The 23,219-nt window shown below is 38.3% G+C and overlaps 3 protein-coding genes across 5 annotated transcripts; 1 reads left to right on the top strand and 2 right to left on the bottom strand.

Annotated features, from left to right (window-relative positions):
• The first annotated feature begins 319 nt into the window (after window positions 1–319).
• Window positions 320–3,958, top strand: LOC103714511. 2 transcript variants are annotated; one of them, XM_008801778.3, is made up of 4 exons: window positions 320–453; window positions 2,182–2,351; window positions 2,448–2,732; window positions 3,122–3,958. In XM_008801778.3, the coding sequence occupies exons 2-4, from the start codon at window positions 2,205–2,207 to the stop codon at window positions 3,761–3,763; spliced, it is 1,074 nt and encodes a 357-aa protein (XP_008800000.1). In that variant the 5' UTR covers window positions 320–453; window positions 2,182–2,204; the 3' UTR covers window positions 3,764–3,958. The 2 variants fall into 2 exon arrangements, with proteins under 2 accessions (XP_008800000.1, XP_008800001.1); XM_008801779.4 differs by having other exon boundaries at window positions 327–431.
• A 1,597-nt stretch (window positions 3,959–5,555) lies between these two features.
• LOC103714512 lies at window positions 5,556–13,512 on the bottom strand. Of its 2 annotated transcripts, none has more exons than XM_008801780.4 (5): window positions 13,057–13,512; window positions 11,890–12,020; window positions 7,958–8,083; window positions 6,551–6,678; window positions 5,556–5,981 (listed from the first exon to the last, which is right to left on the bottom strand). In XM_008801780.4, exons 1-5 carry the CDS (start codon window positions 13,283–13,285, stop codon window positions 5,663–5,665), a joined length of 933 nt encoding a protein of 310 aa, XP_008800002.2. In that variant the 5' UTR covers window positions 13,286–13,512; the 3' UTR covers window positions 5,556–5,662. The 2 variants fall into 2 exon arrangements, with proteins under 2 accessions (XP_008800002.2, XP_008800003.2); XM_008801781.4 differs by having other exon boundaries at window positions 5,556–5,978; window positions 13,057–13,504.
• Window positions 13,513–15,851: 2,339 nt separating this feature from the next.
• LOC103714513 (ATP-dependent Clp protease proteolytic subunit 4, chloroplastic) lies at window positions 15,852–22,778 on the bottom strand. Its single transcript, XM_008801783.4, has 2 exons — window positions 22,194–22,778; window positions 15,852–16,587 (listed from the first exon to the last, which is right to left on the bottom strand). The coding sequence occupies exons 1-2, from the start codon at window positions 22,658–22,660 to the stop codon at window positions 16,104–16,106; spliced, it is 951 nt and encodes a 316-aa protein (XP_008800005.2). The 5' UTR covers window positions 22,661–22,778; the 3' UTR covers window positions 15,852–16,103.
• Between the last annotated feature and the right edge of the window lie 441 nt (window positions 22,779–23,219).

A 23,219-nucleotide genomic window follows, 5' to 3' on the forward strand; every position in this document is an offset into this window, starting at 1 on the left:
TTCGCACGCCGTGCACGATCTTGCTTGTTCTTTCCGTCCGCGTTTCCAGTGCCCACCTACCGGGGGTCCGCGACTCGTTTGTCAAACGGGGGCGTTCGGCCACCACGATCGTGGGTCATCCAACGGACCTAATTCGATCTCCAAGGCCCCTCCCCCAGATCCAACGGCTCGGACCAACTCTCTGGTCGGACGGACGGCTTTGACGGTGGATGATTATTCTACTGGTCAATGGGATCGTGCGCGAAAATGACCGGCTGTTGCGGCTGACGAACCGGGTGACGATCGGCCCGACCGGTCTTCTCCGCCCGGGGGCTGGAATAAAATCGGAAGGGGGAAGGGGCGGGAGGAGATCTCGTGGCCTCCACACGATTCGTCCTCCGGATTTGGGATTTCGGCGCTCCGACGATTATTCTTTCGAGATTTTTTCTCTGGTAGGAGCTTTTGCTTCGGCAGGTATTCTTTTTCCATTGCTCTATCTACTCGATTTATGAGGAAATTTCGTTTTTTTCCCCCGATTTTTCTTTTCGTCTATGTTTGGTTGATCTTCCCATTCCCTGAAATTGTGAATTTTTGAATTTATTTTGGATTTATTGGTGAACTTAATGGAACGCTTTGATAGTTTGAGAGTTCTGTTCGTGGTACGGTTTTCGCAATACAATTGGGTTGAGATTTGGAGGAAAGATGGGATTTTTGAGCTCCAGGTTTGATTCGCATGGAATAATGGGATCCGCTGAAACCTAGATCTTAAAACCTCGGTCCGATTTAATGTTAGGAGGGTTTTGGAAATCCGCTTGACTTCATATAGGGATCGGTATTTGATTTGATTTTGTTCCATTGAGCTTGTTAGAACTTATCCTTTATTCATATTTAATCTACTTTGTGAGTTGAGCATCTGGAATGATGTGGTGCCGTTCGTTTTGAAATATTTGTCTGTTTTATGAGTTGAGAGTAATTAGAATTATATGATGTAATATTAAAGATCAATAACAGCTGAATCTGACCTAATCTGGAGGCCGGAGTTAGAATTGCATGATTCATGCCGTTCCCTTGGGAACCCAGTCACATTCTAAGGAAATCTTGCTCATGGTGCTCTGAGAATTAATGCAACTGTTTTTTAATTGAAAAAGATTGTTTGATGATGGTTACAAAATGGGGGTCCGTTTTGCTTTCATGTGCTCGCGCTGTTCTTGCCGTTTTCGATTGCTAGGGATCTGTCTTACCTGATAGTATCATATCGGTATTTGATTTGATTTTTTTCCATTGAGCTTGTTAGAACTTATCCTTTATTCATATTTTATCTATTTTGATGGTTGAGCATCTGGAATGATGTGGTGCCGTTCGTTTTGAAATATTTGTCAGTTTTATGAGTTGAGATTAATTAGAATTGTATGATGTAATATTAAAGATCAATAACAGCTGAGTCTGACCTAATCTGGAGACTGGAGTTAGAATTGCATGATTCATGCTGTTCCCTTGGAAACCCCGTCACCATGCTAAGGAAATCTTGCTGATGTTGCTCTGAGAATTAATGCAGCTGTTTTTTAACTGAAAAGGATTGTTTGATGATGGTTACAAAATGGGGGTTCGTTTTGCTTTCATGTGTTCGCGCTGCTCTTGCCATTTTTGATTCCTAGGGATCTGTCTTACCTGATGGTATCATATGGGTGTTTCACGGTCAAGCAGTACATCCATTTAACCCGATCAAACCAATTGAAGCTATGCTATTACTTGCATTATAGGCCTCAAAGTTGTGTTTGTTTCCAAACAATTAGATGCATGCAAAGTTCATGTTTCTCATGGTGAGGAGGTCCTTGTGTTATGTTTCTTCTCAAATATCATACTCAGCAAAACTTGTGCAATGGTACCATTGGTTGCATACTTGCATAATGATGTTTATACAAGATCCACACCATAAGTTAGCGTATTGAGATGAAAAGAATTGGTGAAGATAAAACAAAGCTGCGCATGGTCGTGCAGGATACATTTCTTCACTGCGCCAGTTCATGCATATGATCTTTGTTATAGTTCCTTATTACCTATTTCTGAATGAAAGATCTCTCTTTCTTCTACTTATCTGCTGCTATTATTTCTCTTTAACTTAGCATTATGTTATCCTAATTCTTTAAGATCTTCTATTAGTTAATAAACATTTGTAAAGAGGAATAACTTTTCTTTGTACAGGCTAAGTTACTCTAGGCACCAAAATGGAATCTGTCTCCAGAAGAATCATTAATGAATCCTTGTGTCCTGAAGATTCCTTTGCTCATGAGGGCATTCAAAGATGTCCATTTTTGAGAAACATCAATGAGCCTACTAACTTTTCCTTCTCGTCTGTCAGTTTTCCTGCACCAGTATGTTCTTATCTCCTCCTTCAGCATGTTTTGAGTTAAGTCTACATGCAGGGTTATGACTGCCAGTTCTACTGAATCATATCCGTCTCTTTTCAGGTACGAGGAGCGAAGGGTCCGATATTTGAGGATGGACCCAATTTTGAAATGGCATTCAGGCTTTTCCATGGACGAGATGGAGTTGTCCCGCTCTCAGGAGGAGCATTCATGCATCGTGAGAAACCAGAACCTGAACTGGAGCCCAAGTTTAACCCCTTAGCAGCAAAAGCAGCCACCATTAGTCTTTCTGCTTTTGGACCTGGAGGACCCTTTGGCTTTGATTTTTTCTCAAAAAAGTGGGAAAGGCAAAATAAGAAATCCTCCAAGCAAGAACCATCTACTCAGGTAATTCCCCTACAAACATTTGATCTAGACTTTGACACCGGCATAAGGAATTAAGGATACTTTACCTTAAGAACCTATGATGCAGCTATCAGTAGTCATCGTTGATAACAAAGTCAGCACATGGTTTTAGCTTCTATTAGTACATACCGAAGGCAAAAAAAATTTCTGATGGGACATCAGTCATCAGCCAATGGCTATGATGCTATTAAATTCTTGTTTCATGCATATAAATTTATGACTTAATGCATTTACTTTATCAGCATAGTCATTGTGAAATGTTGTGAACCATTTCAATCTACATTAGATGTACAAAAAAAATTGTTTGAAGTTATCTGATGGTGAGGCTATACATTTACTCCGTTCTGGCTTAACTTAATTACATGCTTTAGAGAGGAGGAAATTCTTCGCATGAATCGCTGAGCAATGAGTGGCTGGAAACCGGGCAGTGCCCCATAGCAAAGTCATACAGAGCAGTCGGTAGGGTCCTGCCCCTTGTTGCAAAAGCTCTAAAGCCTCCACCAGCTATGAAACTAAGGTGTCCACCTGCTGTTGTGGCTGCTCGGGCAGCCCTGGCTCGAACAGCCCTTGTGAAGAACCTTCGCCCCCAGCCCCTGCCGGCTAAGATGCTCGCAATTGCCATGCTGGGCATTGCAGCCAATCTCCCCCTTGGAATTTGGAGGGAACACACCAAGAAGTTTTCCCCCCAGTGGTTTGCAGCAGTCCATGCAGCTGTGCCATTTATTGCCATCCTCAGAAAGTCTGTGCTGATGCCGAAGACTGCGATGGCGTTCACCATAGCAGCCTCGATCTTAGGTCAGACTATTGGATCCAGAGCTGAACGACTCCGGCTGAAGAAGGTGGCAGCAGCAGCAGCAACCGATGGAGGCTCCGGTAGTCTCGCTCGCAAGGCTATCATGTATCCCAAAAAGAGCGGGCACTGTGGCGACGAAAAGGTTTGGGAACCACTTGCGCTCAAAGTAGAGAGGGGAGGCTCTTCGACAACTGAGACAACAACAGATATATGTTACTGATAATGATGAACTCAGGCATGTTATTTGTGTGCTGTTAATGATTCATTACACCATTTTGAAAGACTGATTAGTGTTTTACTTGCTTACTTGTTTCTGTATGAGTTGGCATCTTTCAAAACCCTATTCTACTTTTTGGGGAAGGTGTGAACAAATAAAAAGCATTGAAGATTGTTTTGTCATAATTCAGCGACAAAAGCTCTGTTTCATTGAAATACGGAGGCAGGCTTTGTTTTCACAAGTGCAAGCACTAATTGTTTCAACAGAAAACAAACACATCCTTCTAGTAAAGATTATGCGAATAAGAATGTTGTTTTTGAGAATCTATTACATGGATTGAATAGATTTATAAATGGAGTTTCTTTTGGTGCCATCAGGATGGGCGGTTGATCAGCGCACGCTTATGGGTCAAAGTTTTGAGCAATAAAGAAGTATATGTACTGTTTTGTGCTTTGAATGGGTATCGTGGTTGTTGGCCAAAACGTGTTGACTTATATTCTCGGGGCTTTTGTTAGGCGGAGTTCGGTGGATTACACCGTGGCATGGCTAATAAGTAGACGCTTGGTCGCGTCTTTTTGCCCTTTTGTAATGGAGAGACGAGAATTAGTCTAAGCCGGCGAAACCAGGCACCAAATCCTAGACGACGGGAGTCGCCCTTCTTAGATTATTCACACCATACCAGTAGCCGACGAGATTTTTTTTTTGAATAAATATCTTGCTAAAAATTCAAATTTATGTAAATATTTTTTTAAAAAAATTTATATTTATTTCTATACTCTCATAAAATATTATTTTTCATAAATACTCTTAATATAATGATTTTTCTAACACGGTGAATAAAAAATTATATTTATTTTAATTAGAAATAAAATAAAAATTTGAAATTATTTTTTTTGCTCTAATGCCATTGTTTTATAAATATTTGTTTTTGCACATCTACCTATTAAGAATATTTTAGTCATTTTAATTTGAAACTATTTATTTTTTAACGGCATTAGATGGCGCGGGTATATATGCAAAAATAAGAATAAAAAAAAGATGGAATAGCAAAATAAATATTTTACAAGAATATACATGTAAATATTAATTTTGAAAAAATAATCATGCAAAATTTGATATTTAGCAAGATATTTATGTAAAAAATTTAAAAATAAATCAGTAATTATTTGGGGACATCTTCATACAAAGTGCCATGTAATTATGATGCTAGATGCTGCAATGCCTGTGAGAACATTACCGACAAGAGAGGTCCAGCTACCCATCACCAGAAACACCTGAATTATGAAAATGGTGAGTTATCCTGCAATACAGATATCAGGTGATGTGGTGGAACGAGACCTCTCCAATTCAAACATAAACTGAGAACCCCAAACACATCCTGGGACTGCTTAATCGCATATGTTCACCCAAATTTAAAATTTGAGGAACCCATGTCAACTCTTCACTTGATTGACATCCATGCCTCAACCCAAATATCTAAAAGCTCTTTTCTCAGAAATACTGAAACTTCTATCTTTGTTCTGTATGGGTTAATTCTTACCACTCAGTTTATCCCTGATATTATCATCGTCCATACCGTTCCTATCAACATGAGCACCAGTTCCTGTAACCCTACTAGCTTAAGTGCGAGAAAAGTTTCAAGAGCAACGAGAAAATAGATTGAGTTCTGCATATGGGGGGTTTTCTCTCCCTCATTTTTTCCAATCTGAAAAAAGCAGAGAATGTCATAGAAGCCCATATTCATCCTAATCGACCCAATTCAACCATAAAAACTTTTTGCAAATGCTGAAACAGATTGTGCGGTTATGCTGACTTGACGTAATTCTATTATTTTGAACCATTATGGATACAGAAATATTTTGGTAGTTTGATAGGAAGAAATTACATATAAATAACCTTTTTTTAGATTAACCTCTCTCCAATAATGGAGTTGAAAGAAAGCTGTTTGAAGCCGATCATCTTGCCATACTGCAAGGTTAGCCATCCCAAGGCAAAGAAATAAGCAACAAAAAGACAAGCCCTCCTACATCTAAATGCAGAGACCCTGATTTGGTGCTTATTAGCATCCCACTTTTTCGCCATGGCAAGGGCCAAGACCTGAACGCTTTTGATTACAATGACAACACACATGGAAACTAACATACCAGACACAATTCCTATCACCGTGTATAACATCTGGCGTCCGGAGCTTCCTATCTCGGAGCACGATCTGGTGAACCTGCTACAACATAAGATAGGTACAAGTTAAACCATAAGCCGGATTTGTAACAGTTTCACCAAAACTTAACAATGGCGAACATAAATCTCTATTCGTTTCCATCTTAGGCAGCAAAGTAATATATTCACCTGCAAAGGAGCAATTCATGATCTATCTAAACCAGTTATGCAGCTGCCAAGCTGCCTGCAACAACTAATGTTAAGATTTTGGCTAGTGCATGCAGACCCTTTTCAACTGACAACGGCTAAATTGGCATGCATATTCTGTGATAAGAAAGGTGCTCATCTTTGAAATGCCATAACCAACAAGCATTAGTTAGGCTTATAAGCGATTATGAGCAACAAGCAGCATGCAGCCTAAAAAGCATGTGGCAACAAGCTGACATATAAAAATTGGAGCCCTTAATTATATAATATCAGGCTGCCTGTTAAATTTCATTTTGACTCTTTCCATCTGGTGTTGTAAGCCATGACGTGCAGAGTGCAGGTAGTTCAATATTCTGCAGAGCATTGGATCAGAGGACTTTCCCATCTAATTGGAAAGATTTAAAGTAATATATAAGGTATACTCACAGAATAAAAATCCTTCTGATCATCTCTGCAGTTGATGGCTCTTTCAAATGGCAATTGAAAAGATCATCGGAATAAAGGTCAGCTTTCTGGCTACCGAGGATATACCTGCAACTGTATGTTTCATTGACCTAAAAGAGAGAGAAAGAAGACAATACAAAAATAAGAAGAGAATACCAAGAGGTCAGAAAAACCTAAAGAATATTAGAGGGAGAAAAACTAAAAGAAAATGAATGGTAAAAAATGCAAGAGAAAACGATAGATAAATCCACAACCACCAATAAAAGCCTATTCCATCATCATAATTTTGAACAGAAATTTTCAAGGATGATTTGCATCCACTAAATAGACATTCGATCAAATATCTGTTCTTAAGTTTATAGAAATAATTGCCTTAAAGAAAAAAAAAGGTAGACACAGGCTGATGTGAATAATAGTTTAATAGACAAGTTCCAGGTGCTATAACACATGCAACAATAGAACAAACCTGCTGTTGTTCCTGTCTATTCAACGCCGATTCAAGAAATTTGGACTTGAGGCCAGAACCTAATCGTAATGCGTAAGTGATCCGCACACATGGACTCAAACCTAACACTGATACAAGAAATTTGGACCTGAGGCCAGAACCTAATCTTAATGCCTAAGTGATCCACAGACATGGAACCAGCCCTGACACCGATTCAAGAAATTTGGACCTAGCCCATGACCATATAGACTACACTTGGACCAATCCAACCCACCATCATATCCAAACAAGCTAAGCTGATTCTATACATTAGTAAGCAGTCATTTTTTTCTTTTTTATTTGCTTAACAGTATCCTTATGATTGTTCTCGTAAGTAGGTGATACATGACTAGAGTTATTGATAAACCACTATGTTACCAAGAATGCAGATAAACGACTAAGGTCTAATACTTTGGATCGAAAAGAATGAAAAGTAATACAACAGATTCAAACCCCCAACAAATATGGTGTTGCAAGCTAGTGGTAATAGGAAAAGATGTCTGGTTCGAGGAATGAAGTCACTCTTGTAGAGATTGTGGGTGCTTAAAAGAAGTGCTTCCTGAGTGAAACTATTGAGAATTTGAGATTATAATTTTTATTGACAAAATGAACAGTTTGGAAGTGAGGTGATTTTAAAATTTCTTAAGTAAAGACTAACCAAGCCTCAGCTGTCACCAACACATTTACAATTGCAGCCAAGTATGGTTGATCCATGTCATGACATGTGGGCCTGTTCAGCTGAATCACACGTGCACCTCCCTCTCGAGAGATTTTTTTACAAATATATATATATAAAGAGACTATATTTCAAAATCTTGGTTGGCATTGATCCCCAAATAATGGTGCATAGCCAACATAGTAGAAGCAGCATAATAATCTAGTTGCATATAATTGGGAACATGTACCTTGTACTTCATTTTTGTCAACCAAGCTGTGCTAAAACTAGGCCTACAGTCATGAGGCAGGGCCTGCTTTGGAGCCTCTGCCACTGCATGAAATATTTGACCAGAAAAATATTCTTTGTACTCCACCTGCACATACAATAGCAAGTTAAAATTATCAATCAATGATAAATGTTGAAGCAGAAACGACTAATGACATCCTAAGTTATATTTCAATTATAAATCCTATACAAATTATCCAAGGATAGCTCTATCAAGCCCTCTTTGCAATTCATCTTAACAAGGATAAATACTTCATACATCCAACTTGCCGTCTTGATTCTCATCTACAATATGGTAGGTCACACCCTCCTTTACTGGATACCTTAGAACAATCTCTGCCACACTCCTCATTACGGTCATTTCTCTCCTTTTCTTTGACTATTCCAACCAAGGGTTGAAGTATTGGTTCGATGCGCATAGTGATACCTCATTAGTGATATGGTACAATAACAAGTCATGCTACGCCCTTTGGTGCCAACATAGCAAGATAAAGATGAAATACCATGTATCAATATATTCCTAGCACAAGGGGGTTGTATCAGTACCAATACCTTACTAGTACGATCTAGTACAACTGATATAGACCAATATGCCCAGGTACTTAAATTATTAATTCCAACACAAATCCAGTTATTCCTCCTAAAGATACCTCTTCATATCCTTCTTGCACATTACATCATCTAAGTCCCTTGGCGGTAACATCCATTGGTGATGTTTGTCCATTCTATTTGCAACATGAACCTTGACTTAAAAAGCTAATCCTACAATTACTAAATCCTAATAAAAGAATAGTTTCGTGTACAAGAAAGTTATACTGTTTACGTTTTATTTTGGGCAAATGAAAGAAATAAAACCGATTATCAAAAAAAAAGAAAAAGAAATAATACCCCATTTAGAAAGTCAGCCAACACCCAGTTCACTTGTAAGGAAAATCTAATCCATTGACTGTCACCAGACACTCAAAAACAAAACATGTATGTTAAATCCTGGGCTGTGTATTAAAAATAACTTCTGTGTGCTACTTTTTTACTTTAAGAAGCCACTTTTTACATGATTGCTAGTTTTATAAATTCTCCTATATATAATGCCCTGGTGTATCTACATGCACAATGATTAAAGGTAATGAACCAGTAAAGACATATATAGGTGATCCATAGTGCCACTCCTGACTTAACTGATGATCAACTCCTTTCAACCTACTACAGTTGATTTCCAGCAAATCCCAAAAAGTGATGGTTGGGGGGCCACAAGATCAACCTGGTTAACAGTGACAGTATGCAACTTGCTATTGCAGGTCAATGGAGGAGTGAATTATTACGAATGGGAAGTGCTTGTTAAGAGCAAGATGGCAACATGAATCAGTTATTGCAATACATCTTAAGTGGCACTTTGAGGACTGCAGGACAATATTCACATTTATCATTTGAAACTTGAGTCAAAGCATTATGATGAAAATTGTTCCATTTATTTGGTGTAAATATACAAGAATTCTGCCGAACATTGAACTTCTGACAAGAAGTCATTAAAAATTACAAAAGATAACTGCATAAAAGCATAGAGCGACTAAGACAAGGAAAATCAGTTGAAGATAGTCACAAGTGAATGGTCAGACATGAAAAACTAAAAGCAGAGAACAAAGCATGGAGAAAGGATATACATAAACAATATATCACAAGAATCACAGTCCAAGCAAAGTAAAGTTCCATATCAGGAATTGGATGTTGAAAATCACTAGGTACACAACCATAGCAAAACAAGCTTGTGATTTCTTCTGCTAAGTACATGGAAGAATCTAATACTCAACATTCACAATCCCATGAACCATATAACATAATATACTCATAACAAAGATTCCAGTGGGATGTTGACAAATTCATATAATCAACAGCCATAACGCTAATGAATAACATCAAATTTTAGTTCAACACTTCAGAGAGATTACTTAAAGATGATTCAGATTTTGTAAACTTTAGCCACAAAACTGGCAGTTGAGGTCTATTTGTGAAAAAGGAAAGAAGATTTTATTGTTCCATCTAAAAGAAGTCATGATGACACTGAAGTTCCTTGCCCTGCAAAGTAAATCTTCCTTCACCAGTTGAGACTCATGAGGATGCTACTCCCTGAATGAAGAGGAAACAGCTTCTTCCACATGGTCACTCGAAGAATTTCATTTTCATAGACAATCTTGGGAAGTGGTGTAAAATATCGATATAACTTGGCCACACCTATAAAGAACAAAACTTAGAAAAGGCATGTTCTAAAGATAATATGCTCCAATTATGCTTGGTTGAAGCAAAAAGCAGTTTCAGGTTCAAGCATAATGTGAAGCAAAGGTAGGTACAGAAACAAACTTAAGCACGAAATAATCCATGCCCGGACTCAGCGACTTTGGAATGGAGGAACCCTAAAGAAGTAGATATGAAGAAGATCACCAAGAGAATATTTAGGTTAGCAAAATAATCAGCCAAGGATAAATGGATATTTATGAGAAAAAAGAAAAGGGTATAGGATGGTTAATAGGATTGGTATGAAGAACAAAATTTAATCAACGGAATTAAAAAGATGATGCCACAATGATGAACATTCTTGTAATTCTTTGATCACATTAAATTTGTTGCAACTCTAAAAATTACTATTATATACAATCTTATGAAAGATCTAATAACAAATCTTTGAATGCAATAATGTTCATCGACCATCAAATTATTTTTATAAATATTGCCTTCATAACAGCAAGCCCATGAAGGTCTTTACTTTTCAATATATACGGTATGGAACCACCAGAAAATCTCCAAAAAGATGGTTTTATGCACTCAAAACTGTATCCTGGAAAAGTTAAGACTTGGGGACAAAACTCATGAATGTCAATAAACAGAAAATAAGGTGGAGATGAAGGGGTCAGGTTTACAATAGTAAGGCATTACATATTTGAGACAACATTCTCCAGAGTCATGCTCCTAATCGTTAAGTTTCATGTTCATAACAAGATTCTTTCAAAAAAAATTATATTTTTGCTCATACTTGTTATAAACCAAAGTCCCAAACTAAAATGGCCTATACTACATGGCAATACCATGCCAATGCCTTATTGGCACATGCCATTAACATGATACCAATTGCATAGCAGTGGCTTGGCATGTGGTGCTGACAATGCATTTGAAGCACGAGCATAGCACGGCACAACACAATAGGACATACAGCATGAGTGACATAGAGACATGGCACCAGCATACCATACGTCACACCACATGTCTTAGAGATCCATAACAAGTAGAGATATAAGCAAAGCAATCACATAACTCCCCAAGACTTGGAAATCAAACATGTTATTGTAATTCAATGATTTCTGATTTAAATTTAACATTTGTTTGCACAGCTCCTTTGTCCCTTCTCCTCAACGTTAGTAGCATTACAGAAGAAGTAATACCTGTCAGGTACACCTCTATCATAGATCGGAATAGAAATATCCATCAAGGGGAAATTACAACTTGTGGTTTCTATTCAGAATCAAGTTCTTGCAATGAGCATTCTTCTGCCACATAAAACAACCATCAAATAATCCAAAAACACCACTGAATGGATGCAGTTATTATTTGTGATTATGGGCAAATAAAACCCGGAAGGCGACTGCATATGCATATTTCTTCTTTTCCTATGATTGTCCATGGCAATCCTTCATATAAGACCTACCAAAATAGATTGTCTAGTAATATAAATACTTAAAATTAAGGAAAGAGAGATACCACTGATTTCATCAGTCTAGATCATCTACTCATAGAAGAAGATAAATTGAATAAAAGACAAATATCCAGTTATCTTTCAACTTAGCATGTTCTTAAAGTGGTAGGTATGACTAAATAAAATAGTGAAAATGATACAAGATGAACAGTCACCTCAAAAACTGAAGCCCAGTAGTAATCATCGTGACACCGAAATCTTCTTTTCTCGGAAGGGTAAAATACATGCTCAGCCTTGTAATTCAAAAGTCCAAGTTCACATACCTTGGAAGACCTAAGATCTACACCTGCAGGATATCCATCATCATTTCAAACTAACCTCCAAGAACAACAGTCTGTGCTTCAAGCAGCCTATGTAGCTTATTAGCCCTCAAGGCTCAAGAGAAAGAGAACACAGATATTATGATGTTGTTTCAGAAAAGAAACATCACTTATCACCCTATCACTTAGCTAGGTGGCAACAATTTTGCCAGTCGAGAAATGTTATTTACCCAAATATAACTCAACATCAAGAAAAGGGAGGTGAAAAAAGCAAACAGAAAGAAAGAAACACTCCTGATTGTGCCCTGTAGTTCCCCTGTTATTTCATGTATCCTATCTAAAGCCCCGCTGCAACCACTCATTTCTTACAAAAAACTGGCTGTACAAGCTTCTTTTTCTTATTGGAAATGGGAAGCTACAAAACTTTTCCATCTAAACTATACATCATCTTTATGCCCAATGAATGATCTATGAGCAGCCTTGTTTTCTCAAATACAGCATCCTTAGTAGTAAATAGATTCCTATCAACAAGGGGAACCAGAATTAATAAACAAAAACACTAACCTAGTTATGCATATAAATAACGATGATTACAAGTTTTACGATACTTCATAGTCATGTGTTTACAAAATATGGAGTTCACAAGTGATTTTTTGTGTATAATTAACTTTACAAAATATGTGAACTGGGGCTTTCTCTAGTGGCCGCACCCCTCAGCTTAGCAACCAGAGGTTCTGGTTCAATTCTTGGATGGTGCATCACCAAAAATCTGGACATCCAACACCCCATGTGATTAAATCATATAAACAGAACCACTTATATAGACCAAGGTTGACTAAAATCTTGACCACTTCAATGTTCTAAACAGAGTTCGAAATTGATGGAAAATTAAAAGCAGCATTGCTAGTATGCTATAAGTAATCATACGCTTAAGATTAAAATCAACCAAATATGAGAATTTTCTACAGAAGAAACAGCTTAATTGAGTAATCCCTCTAAAAAATTACCATAAATTTTGCATCAAATCAGAATAAAACCAAATGAAGAACAGGATCAACTCACTGCTGGAAATAATTTTGCACGCCGAACGGACGGAGACAGGAGAAGAAGCCGAGAAGTTCTCGATCAGCAAGGCCACAAGGCCGAACACGAAGGCGAACAAAAAAGAAGCGCTAAGGGAGAAGAAAATACTGATACAACATCGAATCAGGATCCGGAAACCTCTCTTCCCCCCTCGTACTCCACCTCCTCCCTCTCCCCCTTCTCCCTCTGAGACCGCTGGAGGATCCATCTATGAGAACAATCACTCGAAATCCATGGCGGCCGCCAGATCCCCCTGCGATCTCCGATCGCCGGAAGCGGTTTCCGGTGACAGAGAATGAGAAATCGAAGGCGATTTACGGTTTCAAAGGGGAGAAATGGGGGTAAAAATGGAGGTTTCGGGCGACACCCGGGGGGGGGTGTGGAATTTATTATCAGCCGCGTGTTTCCGATTCCACCGTCGGTAGAAGACCGGGAGGCGAGGATAAACGACAAGCCGCCAGTGGTGCGTGGAGGCAGTTTCCGAATCTTGAAACGGATGAGAGGTTGGAAACTAGTTGCAGACATTTTGTCTTCAAGTTGATGGGGTGGTTCTATATACACCCCCCCTATTGCTCAGGACACCCCCCAAAAATTAAAAAAAAATTAAATACTCTCTACACCCCCCCATTTGCTAAGGACACCCCTAAAAAATTAAAAATTCCTAAATTACCCCCCACCCTCCCCACCCCCTCACCTAAATTGCTCTCTACACCCCCCAAACCCCCCCCCCCACCCCGCTCTTCCCCTCCAAAACACCTCGCCAACGCCCAAAACCCCCCCGTTCCCCCTTCTCCCTCTCGTCGCCGGCATTCTCCCGATCTCCGACCACCTCGCCGGCTTCTCCCGGAACCACCTCGCCGGCTTCTTCCGAAATTTTTTTTTTTCACGGTTCGTGCTCCGTTCGGCACTGGATCGCCGAACAAAAGGCTTCTGTTCGGCTGAACAGTGCCGGACAGAAACCTTCTGTTCGGCACTGTGCAGCCGAACAGATCTGTTCGGTTGAGGGTTGCCGAACAGAAGGCTTCTGTTCGGCACTGTTCAGCCGAACAGAAGCCTTTTGTTCGGCGATCCAGTGCCGAACGGAGCACGAACCGTGAAAAAAAAAAATTTCGGAAGAAGCCGGCGAGGTGGTTCCGGGAGAAGCCGGCGAGGTGGTCGGAGATCGGGAGAATGCCGGCGACGAGAGGGAGAAGGGGGAACGGGGGAGGAGGGGTTTAAGGGGGGTTTGAGGGGTTTTTTTTTTTTTCTTTTCAAAACGAAACGGAGGAGGAGGAAGGGGGTGTATGAGAAAATTTCAAGGGCAATATGGTAATTACACTAAAGGTTAGTTTGGGTATTTTTTTTTTGGTTTTTGGGGGGTGTCCTGAGCAATAGGGGGGGTGTATATAGAACTACCCAAGTTGATGTCATGCAATTTCCATCTTTGCCCTTTACTTGCTCCAAAGGGCTAAAAAAAAATACTGTAATTTTTTTTAGGTACAATAGCACGGCCAACAAATTTAGAAACAAATACCGTAAGATCTCCTTGTACCATAGAATTTGATAGTTAGATTGGTCCAACAGACGGTCTCTAATATGTTTAACTCAAAAGAATAATAATATACTAAGTCTAGCATTAGCGATGGAGTCTGCATAAATTTTTAGTTGGATCGCATAATGAACAACAAATTTTAAATAAAAAATAATTCTAATATCAGTTATAATTATTCAAATTAGAGTTTAACACTATGGATGATATATTTTGGTAGTCTTCTATTTATGCATCAAGCTGTGGGAAATTAGTTAATAAATTTTTTTACTAGTATTGGTAAAAACAAATGATAAGGAATGTAAACATGAAACTATCATCATATGTGCATGTTAATATTCTAATAAAAGAGCTCGTGCATATTGCATGACAACCTCCTATTGCATTATTCTGATGACAAGTTCTTTGGAGGAGTTGATGCGAATGGACCCAACTATACCAATCCTGCTCATCCGAAAACAGATCCAACCGCACCCTTCGGAAAGACGTCCAAAATAGTGCTTGGAAACAGTCTTGGCTGCTGCTATGAATTAAAGCTTCGTTTTAGAACAAAGCAGATGAAAAACGTCCACACAGCAGCTTCGTTTGCCTACCGCAAGATAAATTTTGACGGCAATATGTTGATGAATGGGATGTCCGGAGGTATGGAAATTATGATCAGAGACCACCTTGGCAGGCTGGTTGCCGTCGGGGGATGCCGTACGACCGGACTTACTGTAGTTGGAGCAGAGCTGCAAGCAGCTTGGGAGAGTATCTCCTACGCGAGGCGGGCTCTTGGTGCCGAACGGATGTACCTCAGAAGGAACTCATCTATAGTGATCGATTGAATTCTGGGTGCGGATAGGTATGGAGATGGTCACCCTTTTATTCGTGAGACTTGCAGGCTGGTTATGGAGTTAGATGAGTTCCAAACAGCACATGTGTTCCGGAAGGCGAATAGGGCAGCAGATTGAATTGCCTCATTTGTTGCGCAATATTTCAGAGAGATATTTTGGTCGTCTGTAGTTGATTTACTGCTTTCATTGTACTTTTTACTTTCTTCGAACTTGGTAGGATGAATATGAATTACCGTTTTCACAAAAAAAAAAAAAAAAAAAGAGCTCATCGTTGAAAAAGCTAGAGGGTAAACTGCTCCCAGCAACCGTCTAAGCCTATATTGTTGTTCCAAAGTCTTAATAGCAATCAAAATTGCTGCATCTTTAGCAACCAAGCATAAAAACTTATGCAGTTAGAGCAAGGTTGGCAATTCCTGAAATAATAATTGGCAGATAATAATTGTATAGAAACATTAATGAGGTGGATAAAATTGTTGAGATGCATCTCTTGCCAACTAAAATTTTCCATTGACAAAGTAAAACAGTTTGAAGCTTATAAAGTACTCCATCGCCAAATGAAGTTTAAAACCACAGCATCCTATTTCTGTTAAAGTGGAATCCATTGGTGCAAAGCAAACGCAACAAGCACGCATAAACATGAGGTAGCTCTTCCTGAATGAACATCAGTATATCTCATCATCAGGAATCTCCGGTGTCAAAAATTTTCTAGGATCTTTACTGATCTCCTCATAATTCAGTTTAGGCTTCACTTTCTCAGGCACGGGCATAAGCGGGATGATGGAATCCCTATCAATAACACCATCAATAATCCCATATTCAACAGCCTCAATGGGGGACATGTAACGGTCTCTATCGATATCTTTCTGAACCTGTTCAACTGTGCGACCAGTCATGGCAGAGATAATTCTAGTAACGTTGATCTTGTTATGCATGATCTCTCTAGCCTGAATCTCAACATCTATGGCTTGACCACTGGCACCTCCAAGAGGCTGATGGATCATTATCCGTGTGTTGGGCATGGCAAGTCGCTTACCCTTGGTACCACCACCAAGGATGATAGAAGATGTAGATGCTGCAATGCCAAGTGCAATAGTCGAAACATCTGCTCTCACAAGCTGAACTACATCATATATAGCCATTGTAGCACTGGGGTAGAACACAAGTTGCAAATGCTCAGGAAAAATTTGGCAAAAGATAATGTAAGTGAAATCAAAAAGACACAAATCAAATGAACCAGAACAATAGAATGCCTGAAAGAAGCATCAAATCATATCATTCAACCTTTACATCAAATCATGCAACTTGAATTTATATTGGATTAGAAAGTCAAAACTGACTATCATGTAATTCCATCCCTTGCGTTTCTGATGGAGATGTGAGTCACTGTTGTGCACAGATAAAAACATCCGAGCGCAGCCATACCAATCTAAAATTACTATCTAAGCACTTGAGTCTATATACTACTGGATGGTGTATCTAAGGCATGCATAATTGCACATATAGATGGCTCAACTTTTCCTCACATTCTTTCATCACGCAATAATAGCAAAAAGGGGTTTGGGAATCTCTTTTGGTGTGTTTCCTGCAAGGAAAAGGAAGTGGTTGAATACCGTACATGGAGTTTCCATGAGCACACTCATCTCTAATTCTGGCCCCTAATTTTGGCACACATCCACCTCAATTTTCTAGTATTTAATATCCATTGGCTCATGTTATCAATGTTGAATACAATACGGTTTGTTTCAGTTCCATTCATATTCATCACTTCCCTTCCATCGCTTTTTCCCACATAATTCCAATTCAGTATTCACTTATGTCCTCTCTTAATATGTACGTTCTATTATAGATGGAATATTTGAGCATAATGATTTGGATCCAAGAATGTTAAAGCTACAATCATGAAAATTGTGGAAATCAAACACAACATGCATTTTAATTCATTCTTTAATTTAACATCATACTAAAAAGAACATAAGGTTGCTTTAACGCTCCTCTGTAACTCAAAAGAGGTAGGAATTAGAGGTGGAAAGGAAGGAAATTTTGATGAGCAAAAAGTGACATAGATGGGGTCATGATAGCAATTACTAATGGTTTTATAAAAATAGCATCTGAAGAAGAAAGAAGATTCACAAACTCTAGAGTATATTTCCTTCATGCCTTTGGGAGTGAGGATGAGAAAGAGGTACTGGCAAGTATTTGTTTGTTAGCATTGTCCCTACCAATGTATTAAGTCTCAATACTAGACCTTATACTGATGACTTATCTATATGAGTCAGTCCGATATAGCACACTCTTGTACCAACACATGGTACATTGTTGAATTACCAGGGTGTAAGGTTTGGTACTTCAATATTTTTTTGATATAAATGGCTAAACAATTTTTTTTTTTAATTTCTTTGTCTTCTTTTGATATCTTACCATAATTTTTACATATTTCCATACCTTGGAAAACAATCTCTATTCAAAACTCTAAGTAAATGGCATAGTCAACATATTTAGATATTGAAATATGATTGTATCTTATGAGTTTGGATCTGTGTTCAATCTTTTCCCATATAAAAAAATAGACATGTATCAATACAAGTTATACACAATAAGAAAGCCCTAGTTGATTCCATATCCACATTTTTATGAGCATATTTCCCTCGTTGTTATGTCTATTGAAAATAAATAATAGTTATAGTACAACCACGAGACATGATAGTTTATAACTTTGCAATCTAGTAGCAATATAAATGTTAAAACCAATTATTCAGATTTTACTCGCAAAACTAATCACGTACAATTAAAACTAGTTATTTTTTACTTGTCAATTATGAATAACCAAAAAATCTCTTAATAGTTAATAGTAAACAATGCAAAAGAAAAAAAAAATCCTCGATCATTTTGTTGCTAATGTCTCCTAATAAAGAATATTAAGGAAAGTCAAAAGAACATACATAAATTTAGGTGCACCAATCACAAGAATCTACAGGCCCAAATACTAAGGTAGGACAGTAATACATTAATCAGTATAAGTTAGCTGGCAGATTTGTTGCATAAGGCTTCTGTGACCACAGCTAGATTTGTAAATCTCTACCAAAAACTCAACAGACACATATGCAGCATGTTGATTTCAACCTTTCAATCATTGAAAAAAAAGACAAAAAAAAAAAAAATTGTCACCACAGGCTGCAACCTCAATTTCTGCACAGAAATGGGTGGCCTTACTAACCAACAAGTGCCATATCTGATCCACTACCTTGATAGATTGGTGTGCTGGATAAATCACTAAACTGAGCAGCATCTAAAAATTACTAGTAGTAACTTAAAATAAAAATATATACTCCATCTAAATGAGGGTTGTGGTCTTATCTGTGTTTGTCACCCACCTTGCGTGCACATATATCTTAAATCTCAATTTCTAAGATCAATAATTTCATATTTCTGAGCAGTGATTGTTAAAATAGAAGCCGATTGCATGCCTATCATTTCAATAAGCCTATTTATGCAGTTACAGGAACAGTAAAAGAACTGCAATATCATGGGAATGGTGACATGAACAACTTACACTAAGGACCTTCAACCCAAATACAACATGTATAATAAAGCTAGTACAGAATGTTATGCTGCCAAACCTGGACTCCTTGATGGCAAAGTTGTCCTAGTCTTCCACACATCCCCCATGTCCTGGATACACAATATTAACACTTGATGCCGTATGGGTTTACTTGTGCAAGGAGAAAATCAGACCAGAACATCAACTTGTCTTACAAAGTTTGTTACTTGTGAGAGAATACATCAACCTGTCTTATGAAGTTTGTTACTTGCGAGACAATCACTAGGGCATTTTTTATGGACCCAAAACCTACACCTCAACCTACTGCTCACTGATTGTCATGTTAAAGACAGGACAGCTACAAGACAATATGTGAGAAAGTAATTATAATAAGTTTTTCAGCCTCAGGTTGACAAAATTATCAGCAAATAGAATATTAACATTTTTTTTACCAAAAAAATCCAACCGATCTATCTCATAGTTTCAATTTTGTTTGGAAAGGGGCCTTTCAGTTTGGGAAATTAGTGGACTGCCAACATGTAAAACCTTAACTAAAGAGCACTGATATAGCACACCATGATACACTGAAGTGGGCTCGAAGTTTCAACACACCTGCTCACATGTCTCTGTGGTAAAAATGATTAGTGACTCTTTATCTTCTCCAAATGGTACCCATTGTTCCAAAAAGTTGTAATAGATCGGATCTGACAAGAACCACACTCAAACCCTAATGAAGTTCGTGTCCAAGTTCAGGTTTTCTTATCAGTTTCAATGGATTCAGGTTCATAATTAGATACTCAGGAACCTCTAAATTATATTTCAAAAATAGTAACTTTATTGTTTTTTTTCTCTCTCTAATATCTCTGTTTTCATCATAAAACAACCTTGTAATAGTGGGAAAAAGTGATTCACTGACTTGATTTTTCATATTAGTAGAATCATGTTCATTCTCACAACTCAGTAATTTTCAATTGACAATTACCATGACTTTTTTAATGCGAACTCTTATTTTAAACATCATCGTTGCATGGACTGCCTTGGAGGCTGTATACTGCTTAGACTGTTCATCAGCTGCCATACTCAGGGACCAATCATCTGCCTAGCCCTATTTACGAACCAACTACTTAAGAGATGCCTAGGCATGCTTAGCATGGGGAAGTCGCTATGGACTCTATTTTCAGGCAATGTGCAGTTTAAGCATTGTTATGAAAGCAATTACAGCTCCCATATTCCCCATTTGTACCAAACACAAGGTTCCAAGTCCCTCTAATTCCAAATTACTTGTATATATGTAATTTTGTATCAATTTATCATCATTTTGTAAAGTTTCTAGTTGTATTCTCTCACTTAGATTATTAAGTATACCTCTTTCTACATGCAAAGTAATTAAGTATTTTGCTGGTTAAAATAGGTCTTCTAATAAATATAAAAAAGTCTGCTTAATTTATCTCCCTTCCATTTTGTTTCTTCTGACATATTTCTTTTTTCTACCTATATTTGCATATTTACAAATTTTAATTTTTTAAAAAAACCACCTACATATCTGCCTGAGTACTATGTAGCAACCTAAACCAACAAAATTATCAAGACAAATTTATGATCCAGTGTTTTTCTTCTTCTTCTTCTTCTTCTCCGGGTTCCAAGTCCCTCTAATTCCAAATTACTTGTGTATATGTAATTTGTATCAATTTATCATCATTTTGTAGAGTTTCTAGTTGTATTCTCTCACTTAGATTATTAAGTATACCTCTTTCTACATGCAAAGTAAATAAGTTATTTGCTGGTTAAAATAGGTCTTCTAATAAATATAAAAAAAGTCTGCTTAATTTATCTCCCTTCCATTTTGTTTCTTCTGACTTATTTCTTTTTTCTACCTATCTTTGCATATTTACAAATTTTAATTTTTTAGAAAAAACCACCTACGTATCTGCCTTAGTACTACGTAGTAACCTAAACCAACAAAATTATCAAGACCAAATTTATGATCCAGTGTTTTTCTTTTCCAATTTTAATGGTCAAGTTGGTTAGCAGATTATTGGCCCTATTACCGCTGCTAGATGTTTTCATCTGTTTTTCACGCTTTTACTTGATATTTCCTGACCCCTCAGAGTATTTGTATTTTTAGCTTGCTAACCTAAATATGCATATATGCAGTCAAATTCATGTCCTACATTTAGTGCATAAAATCCAACACCATCAATTAGGGCCATAACACATACTACTGTCCATGTGATAGTCATTGACAAAAGAATTTTTAGACCTCCGTTCAAATCCATTCAGGTTATTTTTGGCCTGTCCCCATCTTTTCCCACCCTTCCATACAGATCAAAGCACTTCTCTAGCATGTGTGTCCAACAGTCTCTATCCTAGATGAACATTCCATCTGTATTCGTTTTCCATCATTTTTTATTTCATAGTCTAAATCCTAAGTTTCTACCTCATATTAACATTTTCTATTGCTGAACATCACAAGTTTTGTTTCAGTTTCATTCATGTTTTAATTCTTCCCTTCCATCACTTTCCTGGATAATTCTATTAACTAGTCTTTCATGTCTTCTTAGCATGTATAGTAGGCAAGAATGAAAGAATATTTGTATCCAAGAATGAAAAAGATGTAATCATGAAAATTATGGAAGCCAAACACCGCATGCATCTAGCTCGAGAAGGCAGAACTTAGGATGAAAAGGAGCGAAATGTACCAAGCAAAAGATGATGTGGATGGGTTCATGATAGCAACAAAAGGTGGTGGAACCAAAAAGGAATCTCAAAAGCATAGGGAAAAATAGCATCCAGAGAAGGAAGAGGTTTCACAGGCTCTAAATTCTGCAACGTCCATGCCCTCAGGAGCAACGAAGAGAAAGAGACACGTTTATGGGAATCGGTTGCACATCAGTGTATTCCCATCTTACATTTACTGGGGCTTATGTACAATAAACAGTGAGTTTCACTTCCTCCTTCAACAAGGTAACACAATCAATTAGTCAAACATCTGGCATTCCATTGTGCACAACAATGTACAGAGTAATAATGGAGCAATTTTACACAACCGAAAGCATTTTGTGTACCATTTTTTGCACAGTAAAACTTCAGCAGTAAATCAGCCAAACACTAGCTCAAATCACGAAACCAAGAAAATCCAAACAAAATCAAAAGGAAGGAAACGGAACCCTAATCCTAACCATAATTCGAGAGTTTGAAAGTACATCTCTCGTACCTGAGGGAGCCGCCAGGGGAATTGACGAAGAGCCTGATGTCCTTGGTGGGATCCTGGGCGTCAAGGAGAAGCAACTGGCTTATGATGGCGTCCGCTACGAAATCATCGATGCCGCTCCCGAGGAACACGATCCGCTCCCTCAGCAGCAGGCCCATCACGTCGGCCTCTGCCCCCTTCATGGCCGTCGCCGGGGTCTGAGGAGCCGTGCAGTAGGGCGAGCTCGCATACAGAGAAGACCCGTCAGAAGAAGAATAGCCCTGGGTTTCTTCAAACCCTAATCCTAAACCAACGGTTCCGCCATGGGAGGAGGACTTTGTGGGAGGGGAGGAGGAAGAGATGAGGGCGCGGACGGCGGGAGGGGAGGATTTATAGAGAAGGTTGCGAAGTTTGAGGGGTTTTTTTGGAATGGATCGAGAGGGGAAGAAGGAGGAGGGTTTGAGGGGAGCGGAGACGGAGAGGGAGGTCATGGCGATTCAAGAAAGGGAGCGAGCGGCTTCGGCGACGGTTGCCGAAGCGATAAAGAGGCAACCACAAGGGTGGGGGGAGTCTCAGAGTCTCATTGCGTCGCAATTTATTTATTTTTTTATGCCCCCTCCTGAATCTGAGTAGAGGAGGGGAAAGAAAGAAGAAAAAGGCTCAGAATATTAGATTTTTTTTTTTTCTTTTTCTTTTTACCTCTAGTAAAGTAGAAGGTCAGCACCTCTTGTTTTAATTTTCTTGTGTATACCCTGCTTGTTAATTTATGTTGGTTGGTGGCTTTGATTAGGATTACAAGTGGATTGAATAGATCTACTTTTGATCTAAAATCAATTTAAAATTAATCTGATCTAACTCGAACATAAAATTTTTGTGCAAGTGTAATGTTGGGCAAATTGCTTGAAGATAGCAATTCATGCGACCAGCAAGCTACCCTAAGCAAGGGTAGAAAACTATGGAAAATGAAAACCATAATAAGGCACTTCCTTTGTCTTCGGATGTGCATGTTCCATATTCGTGCTTGATAAGAAAGTGTTCGGGGTATCATTA

Source organism: Phoenix dactylifera, chromosome 2 (assembly GCF_009389715.1).
Source record: "Phoenix dactylifera cultivar Barhee BC4 chromosome 2, palm_55x_up_171113_PBpolish2nd_filt_p, whole genome shotgun sequence".
Classification (NCBI taxonomy): domain Eukaryota; kingdom Viridiplantae; phylum Streptophyta; class Magnoliopsida; order Arecales; family Arecaceae; genus Phoenix; species Phoenix dactylifera.

Excerpts from the sequence above, each read along its gene's own strand:
- LOC103714512 (XM_008801780.4), bottom strand. The coding sequence starts at position 13,285 with ATGGATCCTCCAGCGGTCTCAGAGGGAGAAGGGGGAGAGGGAGGAGGT. Across the intron at positions 8,084-11,889 it reads ACTGGGCTTCAGTTTTTGAG|GTGGAGTACAAAGAATATTT; the intron begins GTGACTGTTCAT and ends TTGTATGTGCAG. Across the intron at positions 5,982-6,550 it reads ATCAGAAGGATTTTTATTCT|CAGGTTCACCAGATCGTGCT; the intron begins GTGAGTATACCT and ends CTTATGTTGTAG.
- LOC103714513 (XM_008801783.4), bottom strand. The coding sequence starts at position 22,660 with ATGACCTCCCTCTCCGTCTCCGCTCCCCTCAAACCCTCCTCCTTCTTC. Across the intron at positions 16,588-22,193 it reads TCCCCTGGCGGCTCCCTCAG|TGCTACAATGGCTATATATG; the intron begins GTACGAGAGATG and ends GTTCTACCCCAG.
- LOC103714511 (XM_008801778.3), top strand. The coding sequence starts at position 2,205 with ATGGAATCTGTCTCCAGAAGAATCATTAATGAATCCTTGTGTCCTGAA. Across the intron at positions 2,352-2,447 it reads CTGTCAGTTTTCCTGCACCA|GTACGAGGAGCGAAGGGTCC; the intron begins GTATGTTCTTAT and ends GTCTCTTTTCAG. Across the intron at positions 2,733-3,121 it reads AGCAAGAACCATCTACTCAG|AGAGGAGGAAATTCTTCGCA; the intron begins GTAATTCCCCTA and ends TACATGCTTTAG.